The 22,834-nt window shown below is 43.1% G+C and overlaps 1 protein-coding gene across 1 annotated transcript in view; it reads left to right on the plus strand.

The window, feature by feature from the left end:
* Nucleotides 1-667: 667 nt before the first annotated feature.
* Nucleotides 668-22,834, plus strand: part of PAPSS1 (3'-phosphoadenosine 5'-phosphosulfate synthase 1) — a 115,047-nt gene continuing 92,880 nt past the window's right edge. Inside the window, exons 1-5 of the mRNA XM_056565948.1 lie at nt 668-1,185; nt 14,113-14,227; nt 15,007-15,242; nt 18,206-18,344; nt 21,119-21,237. Coding sequence (XP_056421923.1) covers nt 1,126-1,185; nt 14,113-14,227; nt 15,007-15,242; nt 18,206-18,344; nt 21,119-21,237 — 669 coding nt within the window. The 5' untranslated portion in view covers nt 668-1,125. The remainder of the gene's footprint in view (nt 1,186-14,112; nt 14,228-15,006; nt 15,243-18,205; nt 18,345-21,118; nt 21,238-22,834) is intronic.

Here is a 22,834-nt window from a genome sequence, read left to right on the forward strand (position 1 = left end):
TTCCATTCTGGTCCATTATTCTCTATGGGCATTCCATTCTGGTCCATTATTCTCTATGGGCATTCCATTCTGGTCCATTATTCTCTATGGGCATTCCATTCTGGTCCATTATTCTCTATGGGCATTCCATTCTGGTCCATTATTCTCTATGGGCATTCCATTCTGGTCCATTATTCTCTATGGGCATTCCATTCTGGTCCATTATTCTCTATGGGCATTCCATTCTGGTCCATTATTCTCTATGGACATTCCATTCTGGTCCATTATTCTCTATGGGGATTCCATTCTGGTCCATTATTCTCTATGGGCATTCCATTCTGGTCCATTATTCTCTATGGGGATTCCATTCTGGTCCATTATTCCCTATGGGCATTCCATTCTGGTCCATTATTCTCTATGGGCATTCCATTCTGGTCCATTATTCTCTATGGGGATTCCATTCTGGTCCATTATTCTCTATGGGCATTCCACTCTGGTCCATTATTCTCTATGGGCATTCCATTCTGGTCCATTATTCTCTATGGGCATTCCATTCTGGTCCATTATTCCCTATGGGCATTCCACTCTGGTCCATTATTCTCTATGGGCATTCCACTTTGGTCCATTATTCTCTATGGGCATTCCATTCTGGTCCATTATTCTCTATGGGCATTCCATTCTGGTCCATTATTCTCTATGGGGATTCCATTCTGGTCCATTATTCTCTATGGGGATTCCATTCTGGTCCATTATTCTCTATGGGCATTCCACTTCCCTGTTAAAGTCTATGGGCATTCCTCACTGGCATTCCTTTTGGTATGTCCCTTTCTCAGGTATCTGCACTGGAAGCCTTTCTCCCAGCCTCTACTACATAGACCAGAATCTCTGTTCCCACGTGAGTGCAGGACACATCTCTTTCCCCGCACCGTGCACACACAGCGGTAACTGCCGGCCACTTCCTGCAGCTGGTGAGCTCAGTGTTTCCTCATTTCCGAGCTCCGGCGCAGGCGCAGTACACAGGAGCACAGCTCCGACCCGCCGTGTGGGTGTACTCGGTGCAGGCACAGTCCTCTCTCCTCTGGCATCTCACTTCCTGTGCCTGCATCTTGCTGCTTTTTATCTGAACGCCGAGGACTGCCGTGCAGCATGGAGATATCGGAGAGCATGAACAAGAAGGTGAAGCTGAGCAGCAAGCTGCAGAGCTGGGTGAGTGTGTGTGGCGGCCGCAAAGGACTCTGGGTGTCTGCTAACTTGTCCTGTACTACGTACACGTCAGTGCTTTCCAAGCGGTGTGTCTCTAGCTGTTGCAAAAAAAACTACAACTCCCAGCATGCCCGGACAGCCGAAGGCTGTCCGGGCATGCTGGGAGTTGTAGTTTTGCAACAGGTAAAGACACTCTGCCTGAAAAACCCTGATGCACATCTATACAGAATGCAGCCAGGCAATGCCAAGCAGGGATCCCTCTCATACTGAATGATGGCTGCACACCAAAACTTCTTTGTGGCATTGAAAGTGAAGGGCACCTATGACTAGCTGAGTTCTGTAATCCATTGTTATAACTGCCTGGCCTCCAAACCTTGGACCTCCAGGTGCAAAACTACAATTCCCAGCATGCCCGGACAGCCAACGGCTGTCCGGGCATGCTGGAATTTGTAGTTTTGCAACTGCTGTAGGTCCACGATTTGGAGACCACTTGTTTAGGGAATGTTCACACTGAGGAAAAAATGTTCTCACGTAAATTTTGGAGCAGAAATGCTGAAAGGAAGCAAAACTGGCACAGAAATAGAAGAGCCCATTGACTTCATGGGATTTTATTAGCGGGTTCTGCCTGAAGTATGGCCGTGCCAATTCCTCCATGGTGAAATAGGATTCCCTGCGGATATTACACTGTGTAAGCAGACTTGAAATCCCATTTAAACGAATAGGAGTCTGATGTAAGGCGGAATCTAATGTGGAATATGTGTCAAATTCCTCCTGAGTGTGAACTAGCCCTTATACAGAGATGAGCGGCCCTATGTACAGTGGGTTTTGTTCATCTCTCCACCTAGAATGGATCTTGTTCCCTAGGGGAGCGCGACTGTGCCAGCCAATCATAAGCCTGACATCATCGATGAGTGGCGCATCGCAGCTATGGTGATTGGCCAAGCGTGCCGTCACTTGCATTTGTCCAGGAAGATGAGGGCAGGAGTGTGACCAGGATGCAGAAGTCAGACCCCCCCCGGGATCAAACACATATCCCCTATCTGTGGATAGAGGGGTAAGTGTCTAAAAAGTTCAGTTCCCTGGAGTAACCTTATAAATTCGCGCCTATCTGACTGATTCAGATGAGTAAGTCACCTAGCAATCTGGAAACCCTCTTAGGGTATGTTCACACGCACGAAAATTGGGCAGAATGTCCGTACGGAATATTCCGCACGGATGTTCTGCTGCCGCAAAATCCCTTTGATTTTAATGGGATTCTGGGCCACTGTTCGAACATCTGGCGTGGAAATTCAGACTCTGGCGTCTTCAGAAATGTTCTTTGTTCGGATTCCCCAAGGAAATGCATAGCTGTCTATGAGATGGTGCTTTCTGAGCGGTCCTAGCGCCCGCAGGCTTGTCAAATGTGCGCACATTTTTTTTCCACACCTGAACACAGCCTAAGGCAATGTTCACACCTCAGAATGTCTGCATGGAAAATCTCTGTGCAGACATTCCGCAGACGCTAGGACTGCAGTGGAATATGCCGTTTCATAGACGGCTAGAAGTGCAGAGTTCGCAGAAAGAATGAACAGGTTCATTCTTTCTGCGGACACGAAAATCGGAATTTCTGTGGCAGAAACATCTGGCGCGGACACTCTGCCGCGTGCAGTTCAACGGGACTCTGCTGCAGCGGAACATGGTGCAGAATTCCAATGCGGAATTTGGCACGGATATTTCAACGTGTGAACATGGCCTTAGGGTATGTGCACGTGCTCGTAACTCCCAGCTAAGAAATCCACTGCTAGTAGTTATGTTACCATTAACTTCAACAGATTTACGATAGTGGCAGATTGGTATATTGATGGCGGACCTATTAAAGTGAATGGTTGGGCAACTTGGAGCGGATTTCTGAGCTGCAAGTTAAGAGCATGTGAACATATCATAAGAGCTTATATATATATATATATATATATATATATATATATATATATATATATCAAATGAAGGCAGCGGCACTCGCAGAATGTGGGTGAATTATTCACCCACATTCTGCGAGTGCCGCTGCCTTCATTTGATATTTACCTGGGACTTGGGACCGAGTCAACCAGCGAGCACCATCCTGCACATCGTAGTGCTGCCCGTTTCTTTCTACTATAGATAGATAGATAGATAGATAGATAGCCAGGTCTTTACAATAGTTTGGAATCAATAGTTCTGGCCAACTTATTCTTTGGTTATATAGATAGATAGATAGATAGATAGATGCAAATAAAAAAAATTCAGTATCTTGTAATACCTTTTTTATTGGACTAACAGAATTTTGTAGAGCCAAGCTTTCGGGATTCCTCCTTTTATCAAGTCCAAAGCAAATCTCCGATTTGCTTTGGACTTGATAAAGGGAGGAATCCCGAAAGCTTGTCTCTACAAAATTCTGTTAGTCCAATAAAAAAGGTATTACAAGATACTGTAACATTTTTTGATTTGCATCTGCATTACTGGACTAATATGGCTACTCAAATTTACTAAGATATATATATATATATATATATATATATATATATATATATATACATATATACACACACACACACAAAATGTTGTTTAATCTAAAACCTAACAATCCCCATTAAAATCACTGGGGTCTTTCGGGCTCTGTTAGTATCATCATGTGGCGGATCCATGATGGAGACCTGTTGTCACCTTTGTCATGTTGTTGTTAATGGGATTTACACCAAGGTGACAACAGGAGGTAGACTATGTGCATATGCTGCTGCTCACCTGACACTATAAGAAATCGTGTCAACATTGTGTGGTCAATGACTTGTGTCTCTAACAAAAGCTTTGACACTCCGAGACCTCACATTAGTCTCAGCATTGTTTGATCTAGTTACTGAAATGTGGCATGGCTTGTTAGATGTGGCACTAGCACAATGTCTGATTTATCAATTTGTCGTAAGAGAAAAAGGAGTGAGAAAACTTAGGCTTTCCGGACTGCAAATGAAAATTTAGATTTTAGTCATTTTGGACACACATGACCATGTTAAGGCATGTCTACCTGGGCAATCATAGCCTAAAGCTGCTGTTTAGCACCCAGTGTAAAAGAGGAACGTACTGTAATGTAACGGAATTTTTAGTATCCCCCCCATTAATAAGTAGTGGCAATTATGTTGGGGAATTGCTTACCTGACTTCCTTCATAGGCTGCATTCACACTATGGTTTATGCCATACGAGATTGAATCCAGCTGGCAAATGTGCCAATCGGGCTCTCCCGTATCCCAGCCGGCCCCGCATCTTTCATTTGAATGAGCCAACTGAAGTCAGATAGTGACTCCGATCGTCTTATTTTTGCCCCGTATCCGGTTTTGTGACTGGACTGAAAACCAAGGTATGCTGCAGTTTTCAGTCCGGCCAGAAAACCAGATATGGGGCAAAAATGAGCCGACCGGGGTCGCTATCTGACTCGGGGGGGGCTTGATTAAAATGAATGAGATGGGGGCCGGCTGGGATATGGGAGAGCCCGATTTTCTCATCCCCCAGCCAGATCTGGTCCCCGTATGGACAAAATCTAGCGTAAACCCAGCCTTAGAAATTGAATTTGAACAAGCATCTTCGGCTATGTTCACACGTTGGAATTTCCGTGCAGAATTTGGACGGAGCTGTGTACCGATCAGCTGAGAGGACAGTGGGAGAGCCCTTACCTGCCTCATCGCCGTCTGATCGTTGCTCTGAAGCTCCAGTCAGCCAAGGCATGCTGGAGCAGCAGAGCACCGATAACACTGATCAGTTCTATCCTATGGAATATAGTCCCTATGGGGACTATAAAATGCAAAAAAAAAAAAAAAAAAAATTCATAAATACATAAATATGATTTAACCCCTTTTCCAATAAAAAAAAAGTAAACAAAAATAAACATGTGGTATCGCTGTGTGCATAAATGTCCAAACTATAAAAATATAGGAGATGTATCAAGCGCCATAGTAGATTTTTTTTTTTGCGTAAAAAAGTTGCATGTTCTTGCGCACATTCGACTTTTCTGTACATGCTGAGACTTTTTGATTTTTGCTTATTCCAAAGCACATTTCTGAATTCTGGTGACATAGTAATTTATTTTTATTTTTTTACATTGCAGTGGTCATGTATTAATCAAATGCGATAGTCGCTATTTATGAAGAAAAAAGTAGTATCTCCATTTCAAAGTTGCGTAAGTATTCCAGGTCCAACCTGGCTTACAGAAAGTGCATACGTCTGCAGAAAAGGACGTTAACACCCACTTTAACAACTGGCGTTCACGTAAAAAAATAGCAAAGTCCAAAATTACGTATATTTTTCAGTCACATTGTAAACTCTAAAAATGAAAATTTGTAAAAAGCAATCAAAACAAAAATGGTACCAATAAAAACTACAGATCATAGCGCAAAAAAATTGCCCTCTTAAATCCAGTATACGGAAAAATAAAAAAAAGTAATAAGGGTCGGAAGAGGACATTTTTAAACATGCTAATTTTTGTAAAAAAATTTATAATGTTTTAAAAGAAGTAAAACAAAATAAAACCTATATAAGTTGGGTATCATTTTAATCGTATGGACCTACAGAATTAATGATAAGGTGCATAGAATTGGAATTCTCCAAAAGTTACAAAATGGTGCTTTTTTATTTATTTATTTTTATCAATTTTGCCTGACAAAAAATTTTTTTGTTTCGCCATAGATTTTGTGGTAAAATGATTGATGTCGTTACAAAGTAAAATTGATGTCACAATTCTGGTTTTGTATTTTATAACTTTTACACCATTTACCGTAGGGGATTAATAATGTTATATTTGAATAGTTTGGACAATTGCACACTCGCCGATACCTTATATGTTTATTGTTATTATGTTTACGTGTTTTTAAATGAAAATGGGAAAAAAAATTAAATGCAGAGCCGTGGATGGGCAGCAAGGAGAGGTAAGCCCTCCAGCTACCTCCACAATAGATCCCGATGACCAACAACCCCCCCCCCCCCCCCCGTGATCACATTGCGGGGTGGGAGGGGGGGAGACAATCCACGCGACTAGACCACCAGGGATGGATTAAAGCTCCCTTCAGACGCCACTGTCAGGTTTGACAGTGGCGATCTAAAGGGTTAATAGCCGGCTGCGACGATCTCTGCATGCCGGCTATTAGCGGCGGCCCCCAGCTACAGGAATCAGTCCATACACTCTGGTTTATGGGCTCTGACACTGTGAGGGACATGTGCAACCCTAAATACGGTATAGGAAACAAAATCTGAAAGGAGGACAGACCTCAAGTTAAAGGGGTATTCTGGTGGAAAACTTTTATTTTTATTTTTTATTTTTCTTAAATCAACTGGTGCCAGAAAGTTAAATAGATTTGAAAATGCCTTCTATTAAAAAAATCTTAATCCTGCCAGTACTTATAAGCTGCTGAATACTACTGAGGAAATTCTTTTCTTTTTGGAACACAGAGCTCTCTGCTGACATCACGAGCACAGTGCTCTCTGCTGACATCTCTGTCCATTTTAAGAACTGTCCTGTGTAGGAGAAAATCCCCATAGCAAACATATGCTGCTCTGAAATGGACAGAGATGTCAGCAGGGAGCAGGCTTCTTTCACACTGTATGTTAGGCTCCGTTACAAACGGACGTTATTGACTTTATTTTTTTTTTTTACTTTGACATTAACGTTCATTATTGTAAAGGAGCCTAATGGGTGTAATAACGGGCACACCTGTTATTCCGCTGGAAGATAGATAGCGGGAGAAAAGGATGGCACAGGCACAATTCCCCCCCCCCCGCTATCTTTTGACGAGCAGTAGCAGGAACATTTTAACGTGTGAATGAAGCCTTACTAGGGAATGTAATAAGGTCATTGCTCTCTGTTTTATTACTGGGCAGATCATGGTTACCTGGCTCAGTGTGTCTGTTCTTCTTTATTGACCTTGAGTATTATAAAGAGCAGTGAGGCATGCCATGTTCTTTCTAGTTACTGCCTATTTGTCAGGTCAGTAGTCAGTTTGTACTTCTGAGCTATTTATGTGTCGTGAATAGTAAATGCATAACATTTCTATGAGTTCGATGCACCTGAGAACAGTGTTCCTGGAATGTGTGGCTGATGGGTAGGTGTGCATTGTTTTACTGCCATTGGCTGCTTTACGATTGTGGTATGTTTCTGTCTTTTAAATGCTTTTGCTTATTCCAACATAGTGACAGCACTGGCATCGTTGGTCCATGTTCACATTGGCGTCAGGGTTTCTGTTGATTATTTTAATTTTATTAAAATTTTATATTTTTTTCGTCACGTACAAAAAACACACAGAGAAAGTTTCTTGTCAATTCTATTTAGCTGGCATCAGTCACTGTTCTGTCTGTGAATAGTCTGCAAGGCTGTATGTGAGATCACATGTGGTTCCAACTAATGCTGGGCGGTATACCGGTTCATACCGAATACCGAATTTTTTGCCCCTGCACAATATGATTTTTTCCCATATCGCAATAACTGTTGGGCCCCTCCCCCCCCTTGAATGAATTAATTATCATCCGCAGCGCGCTGTCCCCACATCGGGGAACTAATCATATGTTACCCGCGGGCATTGTTGCCGTTGTTCTGCTTCTCTCCCCCCCCCCCCCCCCCCCCCAATGAATTATCAGCCCAGCACTGCACTGTCCCCCACATCAGGGAACTAATTATATGTAAACCCGCAAGCGCCGCTCTCTTTGTCCTCCTGTGAGTTGCTGTCGCTGGAAATCTGTACTGTACTACATATTCCTTGTGCCCGGGCTGCAAAAATAAACTTTAATTTACCTTCCTACATTCCCCCCGTTGCTCCGGTAACGGCCTCACACTGGGGATGGGAACGTCACAGAGCCGTCAGCCGATCACCAGCCAGCTCCTTACATGACAGTGCGCTCAGCCAATCACCGGCTGAGGCAGGACATCGGGGGAACGTAGGAAGGTGAGAACCGCCATAACTTACAAAAATACCGTGATACACATTTTTGGTCTTACCGCCCGGCTCTAGCTCCAACTATGCCCCTTATGCAAATGACAGCCCTTTACTACATCAGAACACAGAAGTCTAATGTATTGTATTATTTTGTCCCCCCAGTCCCAAGATAAAAATGTTTTTGTACCCCATATGACTGTCATTGAACCCGTCAGGTGGGCGTCCGCCCACTTGACGGGTTCAATGACAGTCATATGGGGTACAAAAACATTTATATCTTGGTAATGGGGGGAAAAAATAATACATTAAAAACCAATGCCAATATGCAGTAAATTGGGATTTATTCCCTGCTGCCAGCAAAACCTTTTTCTCCATGCACTTGTTTAAGCTGGAGCAAACCTTCACAGTGTCTGCTTGTCTGCAGCAGGTTGTGCACTATAGAAAAAAACGACTGCAAAGAGTCGACTGTCACTGGGAATAGATGTAAGATGGATCCTTTACTTCTGCTTTTCGTTGGTTTACTGCTTTGGCTGCCCATGGATATGGCTCAGGAGGTGCAGTGATTTACATATCTCCTCTGTAAAAAAAGAGACCTGCTTGTTCTTTATTAAAATACACAAAACATGCTACGAGAGAGCAGTATAACACCGCGCATCTCCAACTTCCTGTAGTCTTATATGGCGATGTATAATAAAGTGTCAGCATGCTATGGTTTTTATAGATCACTTCGCCATCTGGGTTGTGTTGTTCCCTGGAAAGTGAGTGAAGGGCAGTGTCGCACTTTTTAGTGAGCCCATCACAACCATTGACGTGTTGCAATTAAAAATCTGCACCGCAGGTTAAATTCTACTACAGATTTTTTTTCTGCATCACGTGGATGAGATTAGAGATGAGCGAACTTACAGTAAATTCGAGTCGTCACGAACTTCTCGGCTCGGCAGTTGATGACTTATCCTGCATAAATTAGTTCAGCTTTCAGGTGCTCCGGTGGGCTGGAAAAGGTGGATACAGTCCTAGGAAAGAGTCTCCTAGGACTGTATCCACCTTTTCCAGCCCACCGGAGCACCTGAAAGCTGAACTAATTTATGCAGGATAAGTCATCAATTGCCGAGCCGAGAAGTTCGTGACGAATCGAATTTACTGTAAGTTCGCTCATCTCTAGATGAGATTTATTAATATGTAAAAATGGATTCCAGACATGATGGGTTAACAGGATGCTTATCCTGCAGCATTTAATACATTGCGAATGTTCTATATGTAAATAGATCCTTAAAGGAGAAGGATCATGTAAGAAAACGTATCCCCTATCCGTAGGATAAGGGACAAATTTTAGATTGCGGGGGATCCGAGCGCTGGGGCCCCCTCGATCTCCTGTTTGGAGCCCTGGTGCTCCTTCACAGTGGTGTGTCACAACCCCCGCCTGAAGTGGGGTCTGCCACACCCCCTCCATATAGTTTTATTGGAGAATCGTTTGGCAATCTTTGGCTCTCCCATGGAGCTATATAGAGGGGGCGTGGCTGCCCCAGTTTCAGGCAGGGGTTGTGACGCGCCGCTGTATAGGAGAGCTGGGGCTCCAAACAGGAGATTGGGGGCCCCAGCGATTGGACCCCCCCCCCCCCCCGCAAGCTAAAACCTATCCCCTATCCTTTGGATAGGGGATAAGTTTTCTTACATGCCACAGAGCCACAAATAAAGAAGCTGCAGAGTTAAATAAGCCCTTTTGCTCCTCCTCACTATGAAAGTATGTAAATAAATACAGAAGCAGCTAAAGGTCGTCCGCTTACTTTTCTTTGTTTTTTGCTTTTTGCTGACAGATTTGATAACAGATCAGCTGGTTTTCAGTTGGGCATCCTTTATGGTTAAATGGGCACTCCAGTGGAAAACATATATATATATATATATATATATATATATATATATATATATATATATATATATATATTTTTTTTTTTTATCAACTGGTGCCAGAAAGTTAAGCAGATTTGTAAATTACTTCTATAAAACAATCTTTACCCTTCCAGTACTTTTTAGCATCTGTATGCTACAGAACAAATTCTTTTTTTTGGGGATTTTCTTTTCTGTCATGACCACAGTGCTCTCTGCTGAGATCAGTTTCTGATACAGGCATCAGGTGTCAGCAGAAAGCACTGTGGACAAGACAAAAAAGAAATTCAAAAAGAAAAGAGTTTCCTCTGTAGCATACAGCTGCTAAAATGTACTGGAAGGGTAAAAAAAATGTTTTAATAGAAGTAATTAACAAATCTGTATAACTATCTGGCACCAGTTTAGTACCCCTTTAACCATAAAGGATGCCCAACTGGAAACCAGCTGATCGGTTATCAAATCTGTCAGCACAAAAACAAAGAAAAGTAAGCGGACGTTTTAACGGGATAAATAAACCAGTAAATGGCATGTAATAGTCTCAGCAGAGGGAAATGATTTGCTAAGATCGTGAGATGCACCCTACTAATACAGAATGCACCTCCTGATAAAGTTCCTGCAGATCAAGAGGAAAGGGATAGGTACAAACTGCATTTGCTTTACTTATAAGAAGGGTGAAACGTATAAAATAACAGATGTTAAAAACAGATTTCCCTAAAAAACGGTTTTCACTTCTGGAGGTTTTTTGATGAGGTATTAGAGCACCTAATGCACCAACCTATTAGGGCTCAGGGACATGTCACAGCCTTTTGCATGGAGTTTTAAATCCATTTGCATTTACTTTAAGTTTAGTTTATATAACTCACAACAAAATCTGCACCAAAATGCAAACAATTTGGTGGCGATTTTCTGTTGCAGACTTTGGTTCCAAAATACTGAAAACTTTCCTCTGTGGAAAATCTGCAGCATTTATGTTGCCTGTGGCCATACCCTGGTGCAGTGTTTCCTAACCAGGGTGCTTCCAGCTGTTGCAAAACTACAACTCCCATCATGCCCGGACAGCCAAAGGCTGTCCGGGCATGCTGGGAGTTGTAGTTTTGCAACAGCTGGAAACACCCCGGTTGGGAAACACTGCCCTGATGCTTCATTTATGGAAGCTCAGCCCATAAGTGTAGTAGAAGCCCTCCATTCTCTTACCCAACTCCAATATCCAGCCATATTTTATACCTAATTCTCATTGAAATGACATTTTCTCTGCTGCACATACCTGGTTGGTTGAGTATACTTTAGGGTTATGTTCACACATGCACAGATTTGATGCGCAGGATTTTCTGCTGCAGATTTCACTGTAAACTGACTGTACGTACCCTAGTGCGTACCAGCAGCTGCACTGACACACCACATACAGTACATTTTATTCTGAGACTATGGCCCAGATTTATCTAAGAATGTCTACGGTAGAGCTATTTTCCCACGTTTATTTGGGTGATGGGTTTGACTAGCGTGCATCTTATTTATCAAGAAGGTGTAGCAGGATGATGAATTTTGCGCAGCTCTTCTGTGGTGTGAAAAGCTCTAACACATACACTTTTTCTAGACTTTTTCTTGTGAGGGAGGGAAGTAGACACTTTCCCGGGTCCTGAATTTGGCAGGTTAGGTGTTTTTATTTACTTTCGCAGAGCTGCCTGGACATTTTTACTTGCATTTTAGACGCTGCAATCAAATTTGATTGCGGTGTCTAAGGCCATGTTCACACTACGGAATTCTCGCAGGCTGAATTCCGCGAGTGGAGATTCCGCCGGGCGGCCGCCTCCGAAAGTACTTCGGCGCTAGGGCCGTGGGGCACTGAGCTGTCACCATTGAGGGCTATGCAGAGCTTGCGGAATCCGTGCAAAGAATGACCATGTTGCGTGGAACAATTTCAGCGGCGGAATTGTCCGCCGCGGAAATTCCGCAGTGTGAACGGGTCTCGTGGGGACCCATTCACACTAATGTTAAGTTCACACCGCTGAATTCCGCTCCCGGAGTTCCTCTTTTGGAATTCCGCCAGAATTCCATAGTGTGAACATGGCCTAAGGGGTTAATGCCAGGCATCATCGCTGATGCCTGGCATTAAAGATGGGTCCTGGTGGCAGACAGCCACCAGAACCATCCAGCTATGATCCGCGCTCAGCTCCTGAGCATGTGTCATAGAAGGGGAGTGGGACGCTGTCGTCCACAAGGGGTTAAAGGTTGAATTGTAGAAGGTAGAAGTGATTCTCACGCCTACTGGTAGTTGATGTAGCTTTGCGCCTAAAAAAGTACCTTTGCGCACAAAATAGCGACTTTTGATAAAAGTCGCAAATTATAAGTACGGGACCACTGCATGGTCAAAAAGAAAAAGTTCTACGGGTAGGCAGAAAGAGTAAAACTGTCTATATCAAAAGACGCATAAAAGTCTCAAAATATGCTGCTTGCGTCTGAACTGCGCCAAAACATAGAAAAATTTTTTTTCTCTAAAAGCAATGATAAATCTCCCCCTATATGTTGGGTACAAAGGCCTGCACCAGACTTGTTACTATAATAGCCTTCTAAGGCTAGGTTCAGACTACGGAATTTCCACCTGCAATTTTGCTTTGAAATTGCAGGCGGAAATTCCGCTTTCTAAAATGTATAGTGTAGTGAATGATTTTCCGTTCACAAATTCACACTTCGGAATTTGTGAAGCGGAAAATCCGCTTAGAAACTATTGGAGACTGCAGTGTCCGCGCGGTCCTAGTGCCGACTGATTCAGCTGGCGCTGGCCGCACTTTGAATCTCCGGGTGGAAATTTTCTGCCTGGAGATTCCGTAGTCTGAACCTAGCCTAACAGAGTGGATTTATTGTTATCTGAGCTGCTTGTGGGAAAAATGAGGAAGTTTTGTTTTATAATCTGTTTCTTACATTTTAAACATAAATACTTTTAGGAAGTGTATCCTTTTTAAATGCTCATCACATTCTCTTTTTGCATGTTTCCATACTTTTCTGATCTTCATAAGAAAATTCCATGTGAAACCAGAGTAAAGTAAGAGTACATAATGGCCCTCATTTACTTTTGTAAACCCGACATGTTTTGTCGGGTTGTGCGCCAGATTCTGTCGCATTGCGCCAGAAATTCTGTCTGCGCCAGATTTTACGCCAGAATTTGCACCAGAATTGAAAAAACCTCGACTAACTCTCCATTTTGCTAAGAAAAAAGGGCGTGGCCACCAGGGGAAGGGGGCGTGGTCACAAAAAAGGCGTGTTCCCGACAGTTTTACAAACAAAAAAAAAACCCCAACATATTTACTAAGGTTTCCACAGAAAATGTGGTGGATTTGAGCTGAGGAAAACCAGACAGATCAGAGCAGGTGTAAAAAAAGCAAAGTGTAGGGAAAGTGGAAAATGTAGGGAAACCTCAATAAATACCGTGGGAAATAAATTGTAGATTATTAAAACCCACAAAGAAACCTACACTCCACCCTTAGTAAATAAGGGCCAATGGCCCTTATTTACTAAGAGTGTTGTGTAGTTTTCTGTGTGGGTTTTAATTCCCTACAAATTATTTTCCATGGTGTTTACTAGGGTTTTCCAACATTTTCCACTTTCCCTACATTTGGCTTTTTTTTACACATGCTCTGACCTGTCGGGTTTTCCTCAGCTCAAATCCACCACATTTTCTGTGGAAACCTTAGTAAATATGTTGGGTTTTTGTGAAAATGTGGGAACATGCCCATTTTCCTGACAGACACTTCTTCGGGTTTTCTCATTAAGATGGAGAGTTGGTTCGGTTTTTATTTTCTGGCGCAGACACAATTTTCTGGCGCAATGCGCCGGAATCTGCCACACAACCAGACTAAACATGTTGGGTTTACAATAGTAAATAAGGGCCAATATGGCCTCCTACAAACCATTCCCAAAGTGTGTCGGTGTGATGTTCTCTGGACTCAAGTTTGGTTTCACTAAATCCTATTAAAAACCCACCCATCGTTCACCATACAAAAAGGGTCGAAGCCTCTCCATGTCTTGCCATATAGTGGTGGCCACAGCGGATTTACTTTAGTAGACACTGTTCCACGTGTCACATTTTATAAACATAGGTCACATATTGTTTTCTTCCTCCTTTAGGGTATGCAGCGGTCAACCAATGTTACCTACCAAGCTCACCATGTCAGCAGGAACAAGAGAGGACAAGTTCTCGGAACAAGAAGTGGTTTTCGGGGCTGCACAGTGTGGCTGACAGGTACGGAATCCATTTATTGGTTGTACACGCAAAAGGGGCAACATTGGACATCTCACTATGAATGAAAGGCTCTATTAAAAACCAACTAATGCATAAACCTACACTGGCACTTGTCAGAAACAATGAAATGATCAGTCTTAAATGGCTACATGTATATCTTTTTTTATAGCATCTTCTTTATTAGTGTATACTGTTAAGATCAGAATCTAATGATAAATTCAGAAGATTTTTTTAATACATCATCTAACAGTAAATGAAAAATATGCAATGCAGTAGTAGGGGAGATACCCAGTGCTGGGACTTGTAGTCCTAAAGATGGGTGCTGATCTCTAACCCACCTTACAACTTTGGTGGTATCAGCTGACCATGTAATGTGTGAAGCGGCCTCTCCATCCTTCCACAGCTGATGCCTCCCTGGTGAGGTGTCTGGCTGTGACTTCCTCACCTCTCGCCATAGAAAACACAGGTATGCTCAGGTCACTGATAGATGTTACCTAGATTAATGTAGAGATTGGTGCAATATTACAAGTAACACTATGGGTACTGTGAGAGCTGCCTAGAATGTAATTTGAGTGTCATGTAAGAAAATATAAAATGTTTTTATTTTCTAGGAAATAAGGCTATTTATAGCATTATTCCTTTCAGTTCTGTATTCTATTGGATTTAAATGTATTTTCTTAGAAAAGAAAAAATCAGACATGTGGCAATATTTTTTTTATTAATAATTGTAAAATATTTAGTGTTTTATTCAGCCTTTTTTTAATGTTCTCTGTTCCCAGGTCTTTCTGGTGCTGGAAAGACAACTGTCAGCATGGCATTGGAGGAGTATTTGGTGTGTCACGGCATTCCTTGCTATACTTTAGATGGAGACAACATTCGGCATGGACTCAGCAAAAATCTTGGCTTCTCCCAGGAAGACAGAGAAGAAAATATTCGCCGCATTGCAGAAGTTGCCAAGCTGTTTGCTGATGCTGGCCTTGTTTGCATTGCTAGTTTCATATCTCCGTATGCCAAGGTGAATGTATCTTAGATATAAGTATTTTTTGCCTAAAAAAAAAAAAACTATCCGGTGCATGATGTTCCTGTCAAGAAGTGATATACCGTATTTATCGGGGTATACCACGCACCGGCCTATAACACGCACCCTCATTTTACCAAGGATATTTGGGTAAAAAAGTTTTTTACCCAAATATCCTTGGTAAAATGAGGGTGCGTGTGTGTGCATGCGTATACCCCGATACACCCCCAGGAAAGGCAGGGGGGTAGAGGCTGTCGCTGCCCGCTTCTCTCCCCCTGCCTTTCCTGGGGTCTAGAGCCCTGCTGCCGCCGCTTCTCTCCCGCTGGCTACCTGCGCCGCTGCCCGTTCTCTCCCCCTGACTAGCGGTGCCCCTGCCCGTTCTCTCCCCCTGACTAGCGGTGCCCCTGCCCGTTCTCCCCCCCTGACTATCGGTGCCGGCACCCCATTGCCGGCGCCGATAGCCAGGGGGAGAGAAGCTGCGCCGGCAATGGGGCAGCGGCGCCGACGGACAGGGGGGGAGAAGGGGCAGCGGCACCCATTGCCGGCGCCGCTGCCCCGTGCGCCGTGCAGCGCATAGCAATGACGCAGGGGACGCACACCGGAGGCCTGAAGCAGTGCGGACCCGACCCCGGTAACAGGTAATTATACAACCTGGGATGGAGGAGGCAACGGGGCAGCTGCGCCGGCAATGGGTGCCGCTGCCCCTTCTCTCCCCCTGTCTGTCAGCGCCGCTGCACCATTGCCACCGATAGCCAGGGGGAGAGAACGGGTAGCGGCACCGATAGCCAGAGGGAGAGAAGGGCCGGCAGCAGGGCTCTAGACCCCAGGGCAGGCAGGGGCAGAGAATCGGGCAGCGGTGGCGGTCTCTGTACCTGCAAAGCCGCTGCAGTTCATTGATTTAAAGCGCCCACTTTAAATCATTGAACTACAGCGGCTTATCGGCGTATAACATGCAGGTAGACTTAAGGCTAAAAATTTTAGCCTAAAAAGTGCGTGTCATACGCCGATAAATACGGTGAATAAAAATCCCCAGTTCATAGCCATGGTCCTCAGATGCTTAAAAGCAAGTCTTGAAGCTGTGGTTGGTAATTTTGGGGAGTTAGTAATCTACTGTGATAATACAGAAGGGCCTAAATATTCACTGTAATAAAAATACTTTGACAGTAAAATAAAACATTTTCCATAAAATTTTAAAACCATACATGTGGCTTGGAACCACAGGACCTTTTTTACTAGGTCCATTATTTATGTATCCCCTCACTATATTGGTGCTAAATTTTAAAACCATGTAAACACATTGGAAAGGTCTGTTGTAAATGCCTATCTTGTGTGTTTTTTTTTTTTTTTTTTTTTTTAAATATCAGTTACTCAAACGGTTCCTGTGAAATCACAGTTGGCGGTATACTATTGGAGAGTTTATTGATGTATACCTCTTCTGAAAGGCTGTAACAAAGCCCACTCTATAGGCATATAGTAAGATATGTCACTAATAGATCCCATTGTGAAGAAAAATAAAGATTCTGAACAGTCTGTGTTTACCTTTTCTATGGAATAGTTTGGGTAAATGCTGGCAACTGACACCACATTTCCCATGTCTTTTAGACCCTTTTAGGCACTATTCAGATGTGGGGGTGTGGCTTTGGTAAAAGGAGGATAGCTTAAACTGTGCCTCTAATGCAATGGGCAATTTTCAGTAAAATTAATTTACTGATTTTTGCTCATTTGGAGCTAAAATTGCAGTGCAACAGCCATAATAAATAAGAGGCATTGAACAGCTCCACATGCATCCCCCTCCTCGTTCAACTTGCCATCTTCTGTAGGGTAATAAAGAAAACAAATATCCCAATAGACTATGGTAAAACGCTGATGCTTCAGTCTAGCACTTTAGTCCGTAGTCCTGATTTGAATGGTTATCAAAGAGAAGCCTGAAGTGTCCTCATTATTTATACGCTCCAAAATTGAGACTTAACATTTAATAGATATTGTTTAAAATATACTCCAAATTGTCATCAGCCACAAATGTGTGCACAAAATAGCATAAATGATAATCAAAGAAAGATTAAATAGAAGGTTCCACGTTACCCTCAGCAAGATGAATCAAGGAAATTTGGACTAAATGACACAATGTATGCACAAAATAGCAGAAATGATAATCAAAGAAAGATAAAATAGAAGGTTCCACGTTACCCTCAGCAAGATGAATCAAGGAAATTTGGACTAAATATGACACAATGTATGCAGTCCTAAAATTAAATGTCATGGCCCCCCACTGTTTGTTTATTGATCTCACAACGCCCAACGCATTTCCCCACCCCTATTCATCAGAGGAATGAAAATAAGCAGGAGAGGTAATACAATTTCATGTAGATAATGTGGCTTAGATACTAAACACAGAAAAAAAAAAAAAAAGTGTGATACAACAGGTCCTATCTGGACCACTCACTCAGTTCCCACCAAGGCTGATAGATAGCCAGAAAGCTTCAAGGTTTACTGGATGGTAGATGCTCCCTAGTGAGAGCATCGGGGTTGCTTTTTTTTTCCCCTTCATATATGTTTATTGTGTAGAATTTTTCTTACAAAAAGTAAAATTATTTTCTGTGCAAGATACTAGTACTATTTAGCAAGACAGAATTTTACATTCATGGGTTTTATATTTATTATTTTATAAATTTTTATTTTCTAGGAAGCCTTTCACAGTAACTAAGCAGTCTATAGAAAAAAAAAAAAAACAAAGCAGCCTGCGCAACATTACTGATGACTATTTACCATTACTGTCTTTTTACAAGTGTTCATTTTTGATATTATACTTTTAATTAAAAGCATAACAGCCCTTGCTATATTTGTTTTTGTTTTTTAAGCAAAATAGGATTTTATATTCTCTATACATTTCAAGTACTATCTGGTACTTCTAAAGCCTGCAACACCATATTAACTCTCTTGCATATTTTGACCTTTTTTAGGATCGTAACAATGCCCGGCAAATTCATGAGGCTGCTAGTCTGCCGTTTTATGAAGTGTTTGTGGATGCCCCTTTGTATGTCTGTGAACAGCGAGATGTCAAAGGCCTGTATAAAATGGCAAGAGCTGGGGAAATCAAAGGTAAAGCTTCATCTGGAAATCCTCCAGATTCCTCTGCCAAGATGGGATAGCATAAGGAACTCTAGAAATTAGCCATTTTTTGGTTTCAGGCTATTATTCATAAAATAAAACTTCTTTCTTCTTCCCTTTTCTTTTCTCCTTTTAAACCAGGATCAATTTATGTACCAATATATTATCTCAGGTGCTCTTCAGAATTTGTGCGAATCTTTTTCTGGTCAGTGGAAATAATGCATTACTTTGTGTCCACATGGGAAGTGTGGGTGTCAGAAATTCCTGTAATGACTGTATAAGAACCCTCACGCAATAAAGGGCTAGGGGCAATTGTCATATCCTGTGTTTACTTACAGTTTAGATCATACTGTATGTAAACTGCAACTGTGCAGGTATACTGCATTATCCTTGCCATACTGTCGGTAGTATTCTGGAGCTGCATTCACAATTCTGTAGAATTCCTGATGGATTAGTATCTGTACTGAACATTTTGTACAATAAATGTTTGTAAAAAAAACTGTGCTCTCCTGTAATATCCTATATTACATTCAGTTAGATCAGTGGTTCTTAACCTGCGTTCGATCGAACCCCAGGGGTTCTGTGAGTCAGTCCCGGGCGTTCAGCGGGGGAGGTCACAACAGGACAAGCAAACCAAGCAGAGCCGGTGTTTGCCTGTCCTGGCAATACCCCCCCCCCCCCAATCACTATTAATGCAGGGCTGCAGGGAGTTAAGTTTAAAAACGCAGGGCCGCCGGGGCATAGCGCACGCCGGGACGTCAGTGACGTCCCGTGCGTGCTGCCATGGAAACTAGGGCGCCGAGGACCGGAGGATAGAGAAGGAGGCAGACGCGCGCTGGCCAGCTTGGTAAGTGACCAGCGGCACGTCATCTTCAGTGCTCCGACTACTGCTATAGCTGGAGCGGTGGTCGGAGCACTGAAGTGGGCAGTACACAGGCATACAGCCTCCAGCCATACACTGTATATGGCTGGAGGCTGTATGTCTGTAGGGGAACACTGTGTACATCAGTGGTCTTCAACCTGTGGACCTCCAGATGTTGCAAAACTACAGCTCCCAGCATGCCCGGACAGCCGTTGGCTGTCCGGGCATGCTGGGAGTTGTAGTTTTGCAACATCTGGAGGTCCGCAGGTTGAAGACCACTGCCTGCCTAATGTGGGGGGAACACTGCCTGCCTAATGTGGGGGGAACACTGCCTGCCTAATGTGGGGGGAACACTGCCTGCCTAATGTGGGGGGAACACTGCCTGCCTAATGTGGGGGGAACACTGCCTGCCTAATGTGGGGGGGGGGGGGGGAGAAACACTGCCTGCCTAATGTGGGGGGGAACACTGCCTGCCTAATGTGGGGGGGAACACTGCCTGCCTAATGTGGGGGGGAACACTGCCTGCCTAATGTGGGGGGGAACACTGCCTGCCTAATGTGGGGGGGAACACTGCCTGCCTAATGTGGGGGGGAACACTGCCTGCCTAATGTGGGGGGGGGGGACACTGCCTGCCTAATGTGGGGGGGGGGGAACACTGCCTGCCTAATGTGGGGGGGGAACACTGCCTGCCTAATGTGGGGGGGGGGAACACTGCCTGCCTAATGTGGGGGGAACACTGCCTGCCTAATGTGGGGGGGAACACTGCCTGCCTAATGTGGGGGGGGGGGGGGGGGAACACTGCCTGCCTAATGTGGGGGGGAACACTGCCTGCCTAATGTGGGGGGGAACACTGCCTGCCTAATGTGGGGGGAACACTGCCATTGTTGCGAAAATGACATGAGAGTGGCACTTACCAAGGTAAAGCCGCGCATTTCTGAACTGGTCTCTGAAAGATAACAGCAGAAGTCACACTGATTTGCAGTAAATATTCATTAGGTTTTTGTGTGAAAATCATGTTTTCATGGTTTTGTTCTTTGTTCTTAATGGTTTTGTTCATTTTGTGCACCTATGTATAAATATTTACCTCCTATGTTTTGAATTTGAAAAAATCCTATTTTATTTTTCCAATTAAGAGGGGGGGGTTCAGTGAATGCGCATATGAAACTGGTGGGGTTCAGTACCTCCAACAAGGTTAAGAACCACTGAGTTAGACTATTAGGCATGTTTATTGACATGCTTAAAATATAAATAGCTGTCTCCATATTTCACCTCGCCTTTAAAATAAAGTATACCCACTTCTCCCCCACACTGGCAGCCTCACTTACCCCATTACCACCCCTCCTAGACCGGCAGGAGCACAGTAATGCTGGAAGTGGGAGAGTTAGAAGCTCCTTATAAGATTATTTTTGAATTTACCTGCATTTCACACTTGGTTTCCCGACAACCACTAGAATGCAAGTTGCAGGATTTCTGCACTCATAGTCACTGATAATACTGCACTCATGGTCACTCCACTGATAATACAGGGCTGATATTGTGAGTGCAGTTCCTGCTTTGTGCTGGTGTGCGATCAGTTAACAACCAGCATCCTGCATCACACATTTGAAGAAAAGGTTGTCTTTCTGATATAACCTAGTTTGTCTGTTCTTTTTATCATTTCAATAAATATAATAAAAAATCTGAAAGTATGGGGCCTGTCAGGATGTGAGCTTTATGAGCAGTTCCCTGCATTTTTTCTTATCTGTAGCCTGCCCTTTTTATTTTGCAGTATATTGCCTTGTTAGGTACCTGCAATTGTACTTTACCACAGGCTAAATATGCTAGTTTAGATAAGATGATGTGGGTGCATATCTCTTGTTCAGGACCAGATGCTTCAGTCAGCTTTCTCTTCATTCACTTTTAGGTTTTACCGGAATTGATGCTGAATATGAGAAGCCTGAATCACCGGAGTTGGTCTTAAAAACAGATTCTTGTGACGTAAATGACTGCATCCAACAAGTTGTCGAGCTATTGCAAGAAATGGTAAAGAAATACTTAGAAAGTAATAGAAATAATCTATTTGCCTCTTATCCTATTTGATGTCGAAATTTTTTAGAGGGAATTATATTAACTGGTGTGCAACTGCAAATTTGTGTGCACAGTGTGTCTTTTATTTATTCATTTACTTTGTGTTCACTGACTTGCGCTAAAAGGAGGTATGGAAGTGTATATATGTGCGTTTCCCATTGACGTCCATGTTAAAAAAAAAAAAAAAAAAAAGTATGCAGTTGCAGTATGGTTTTTAAACCGGAGACAAAAACGTGGTCAACCACGGTTTTGACTCCGGTTTAAAAACCGTACTGCAACCACATACGTTTTTTTTAACATGGACGTCGATGGGAAACGCACATGTATACAATTCCATACGGGAAACCGTATACGGTTTTAACTTTGCACATGTGCATTTGCATCCTAAAGTCCCCACCCAACACCCCTCCCATTAAAAATGGACATAATTATCAAAAACAGACGGAACGGCCAGACATTCCTTAGTCAGCAAAATCTTATAAGGTTTTGGTGGTCTCATATGATCTTGCTGACTAGGGGCCACCTGGCCATGCCAGTGAGTGGATTTACTTTAGACTGGTGTTTCATACCAGGGTCTTATGTAAAAGGCTGTGCCATGTCAGCTGAGCTGGATTTATTAAGTCACATGCCTCCTGATAAATCTTGCCCATCTAGGGCTGGCCATCTAGCAGCCTCAGAAATTCACGCCAGCTTAGACCTAGTGTAGATTTTAACTATTAAAGGCAACCTGTACCCTGTGTAACGAGTGGCGAAACATAATAGAGGGTAATATCTTGTGTTCTACCATGCCTGGATATCCGCTGGTACATCTATATATATATGGAGGAAACTGCTTTTATAAATGTCACATGTACTATGTAAATGAGGCTTAAGTAGTCCGCTTGGCGTGCAGCTGCTGAAGTAGTCATGGCTCCCTGGGTTGTAATCACGCCTATTTAGACTCAAATAATGCCTAGGTATGATTGAGCAGCTCAGTCAGGGGCTGATGTCATTGCCCACAGGTAGGCTGTCAGCCATATCTGGATAGTCGTGATTTCTGCCCAGGGTACCGTGACTACTTCAGTTTTATTTACATATTGCGTGTGACATTTATGTAAGTTGTTTTTCTCCCCATTTACAGACGTGGTAGCAGACATCCAGCCATGGTAGAGTGTATAATGTTAATCTCTATTCGTTATATAGGTTTAAACTTAATCAAAAATTTGTTGCACAAGGATGATCACGCTCTCCTTAAAGTGAAGCCCCACCCACTAATGAAGTGCAGCGCAGAGCTGGAAAATAGCAATATTTTCATGCAGTGACTTTTTTCCGCTCTGCACCTGCTGCAGCCTATGATGAATTTACCTCTGTGTATATAATATATGAGCTCTGTGACATGACTGGTCTCATTGGTGTGGTGAGTTTGTGATTTTATTTTGTTTTTTTTAACCCTCTCTCTGGTAAGTTGTATATGCTTCCTTTGTAGTATGGAAAGAGTACTTGCAATTGTGCATCTTATGGTTCTTGCCTATTTTGAAACACAACTATTTATAGGTACAATAGTAGAAGGTTT

Source organism: Hyla sarda, chromosome 1 (genome assembly GCF_029499605.1).
Source record: "Hyla sarda isolate aHylSar1 chromosome 1, aHylSar1.hap1, whole genome shotgun sequence".
Lineage (NCBI taxonomy): Eukaryota > Metazoa > Chordata > Amphibia > Anura > Hylidae > Hyla > Hyla sarda.